At 43.1% G+C, this 1,692-nt stretch overlaps 1 protein-coding gene across 1 annotated transcript in view; it reads left to right on the forward strand.

The window, feature by feature from the left end:
* The first annotated feature begins 363 nt into the window (after positions 1 to 363).
* Positions 364 to 1,692, forward strand: part of LOC116700597 (proline-, glutamic acid- and leucine-rich protein 1) — a 13,866-nt gene continuing 12,537 nt past the window's right edge. Inside the window, exon 1 of the mRNA XM_032533936.1 lies at positions 364 to 788. Coding sequence (XP_032389827.1) covers positions 738 to 788 — 51 coding nt within the window. The 5' untranslated portion in view covers positions 364 to 737. The remainder of the gene's footprint in view (positions 789 to 1,692) is intronic.

Raw genomic sequence — 1,692 nt, forward strand, 5'->3', positions numbered from 1 at the left:
GCATTAGGGGACCACTAAGGTCTATATAAAAGCATCCAAAGAGCGCCATGTTATGGGACCTTTAACTAAGATCTAACCTTAATGTGCTTCCAGATATAGATTTAGATTTCCATTAGCCTACGTTTAATGTTAATTCCATTTCTAGAGAGGCCTGCACAAACAAATCATCAGTGAGCAAAAACGGTTTGTTCATTTGACCTTTGTGTACAACTACCGGTAGGCTATATGTCAAATATTGTGGTTCCGTTTCACTACAATAAAAAAACGCACAATTGTTGCGTTTTTATGATCAGCAGCAGTAGGTGCAAAAGTGTGCCGTGTTGAGGCGTCCCTGTGTTGCTGTTGCTGGGAGCTCCGGCCAATCAAAGCCGCAGTGCTCCCATACAAGTACTTAGTGGGCTGGAGAAACATGACATCATGCACAGCTCCGACCCCTCTCTACGAACACAAAGAGTAAAGCATATTTATTTTACTACTGATAACCACAGTCGACGACAGAACCGTCTACACTGTGATACTCCGCGGTCACATCCATAAAATACACCGGGATCTGGCCCTGGTACTCCGGTGTGCAGCGGAGTCTGGGAGGGGCATCCGTCCGTCGTCCGTCCGGGCAATGGCGGATGGGGATGCCACCGTGTCTGTGGAGTGGGGCAGTGGTGATGGGTGCTTAGCAAAATAACATTCCACCTGTGCATAAACATTTTCTCTGTTACGCTCGGTATACAGCTCGCGCCATGGATCCAGAGAAAACGTTGACGTTCTGCTTCGGGCTGAAGGCTGAGGAGGTAATGCACTGCACAGCTTTCCTTTGATAAACACTGCTGCTGACAGCTGGGCTTCAGTTATTCTGCAGAGCAACATGCTTCCCTCGGTCTGTGTTGTTGTTGACAAACAGTTACCTCAACTTGTTCTGTACCGATCTGTCTTTCCATTTCTCCATCTTTGACTTTTTGTGTCTTTTAATATATTTCTCAAGGACAAGATGTGCATTGATTGCACCACTGCAGCAAATGTTTTTTTTGTGTGTGTAGTAAAGTCAGGTATTGGTTAGGTAAATCTCCAGAATATTATGGGAATATTCAACAAATATTTTAAAATGTAGGCTGCTGGAAGGTCACTTAACTTAAATTCTAAATTGTGAGGGATACCACACACATACAGTCAACTTTCTCTGTAAATACTAAAGGAATGTTATTGATTTCTGTAGTAGTTTGTGACTCATTGGCTTGTGTTGCTGAACCTGCAGCTAGATTTTAAGTTGATTCCTTGCATAGCTGACAAAGTCTGCCATAATGCACCAAGGATTTAGCTCTGATTTATGAAGCTGTTATCAGAAGAGCTTTAACTGCCAAACCCTTAAAGCCTAATAAATCTAATGTACAGCTGCTTGTCCAGCAGAAGAACAGCATACTGCTGATTCAGTACTCTACCCAGCCTCACACTGGGGATGATGTTTCCTTGATTCAAGTCAGTTTTTCCCCCAAAAATATTTTATAACTACCACTACTACTTATAATACCACTACATTGGCTTCAATCTATTGAAAGTACTCAAGGAGACATCTCAGCCAGTCATTTTGACCACAGGTGTCAGAGAAAGGCTCACAGTCCATAAACTAGCATGTTCGTCACAGGTTTCATGTCATCTCTGTGTGTGTGTGTGTGTGTGTGTGTGTTTGTGTGTGTGTGT

This window comes from Etheostoma spectabile, chromosome 2, assembly GCF_008692095.1.
Source record: "Etheostoma spectabile isolate EspeVRDwgs_2016 chromosome 2, UIUC_Espe_1.0, whole genome shotgun sequence".
NCBI classification, from domain to species: domain Eukaryota; kingdom Metazoa; phylum Chordata; class Actinopteri; order Perciformes; family Percidae; genus Etheostoma; species Etheostoma spectabile.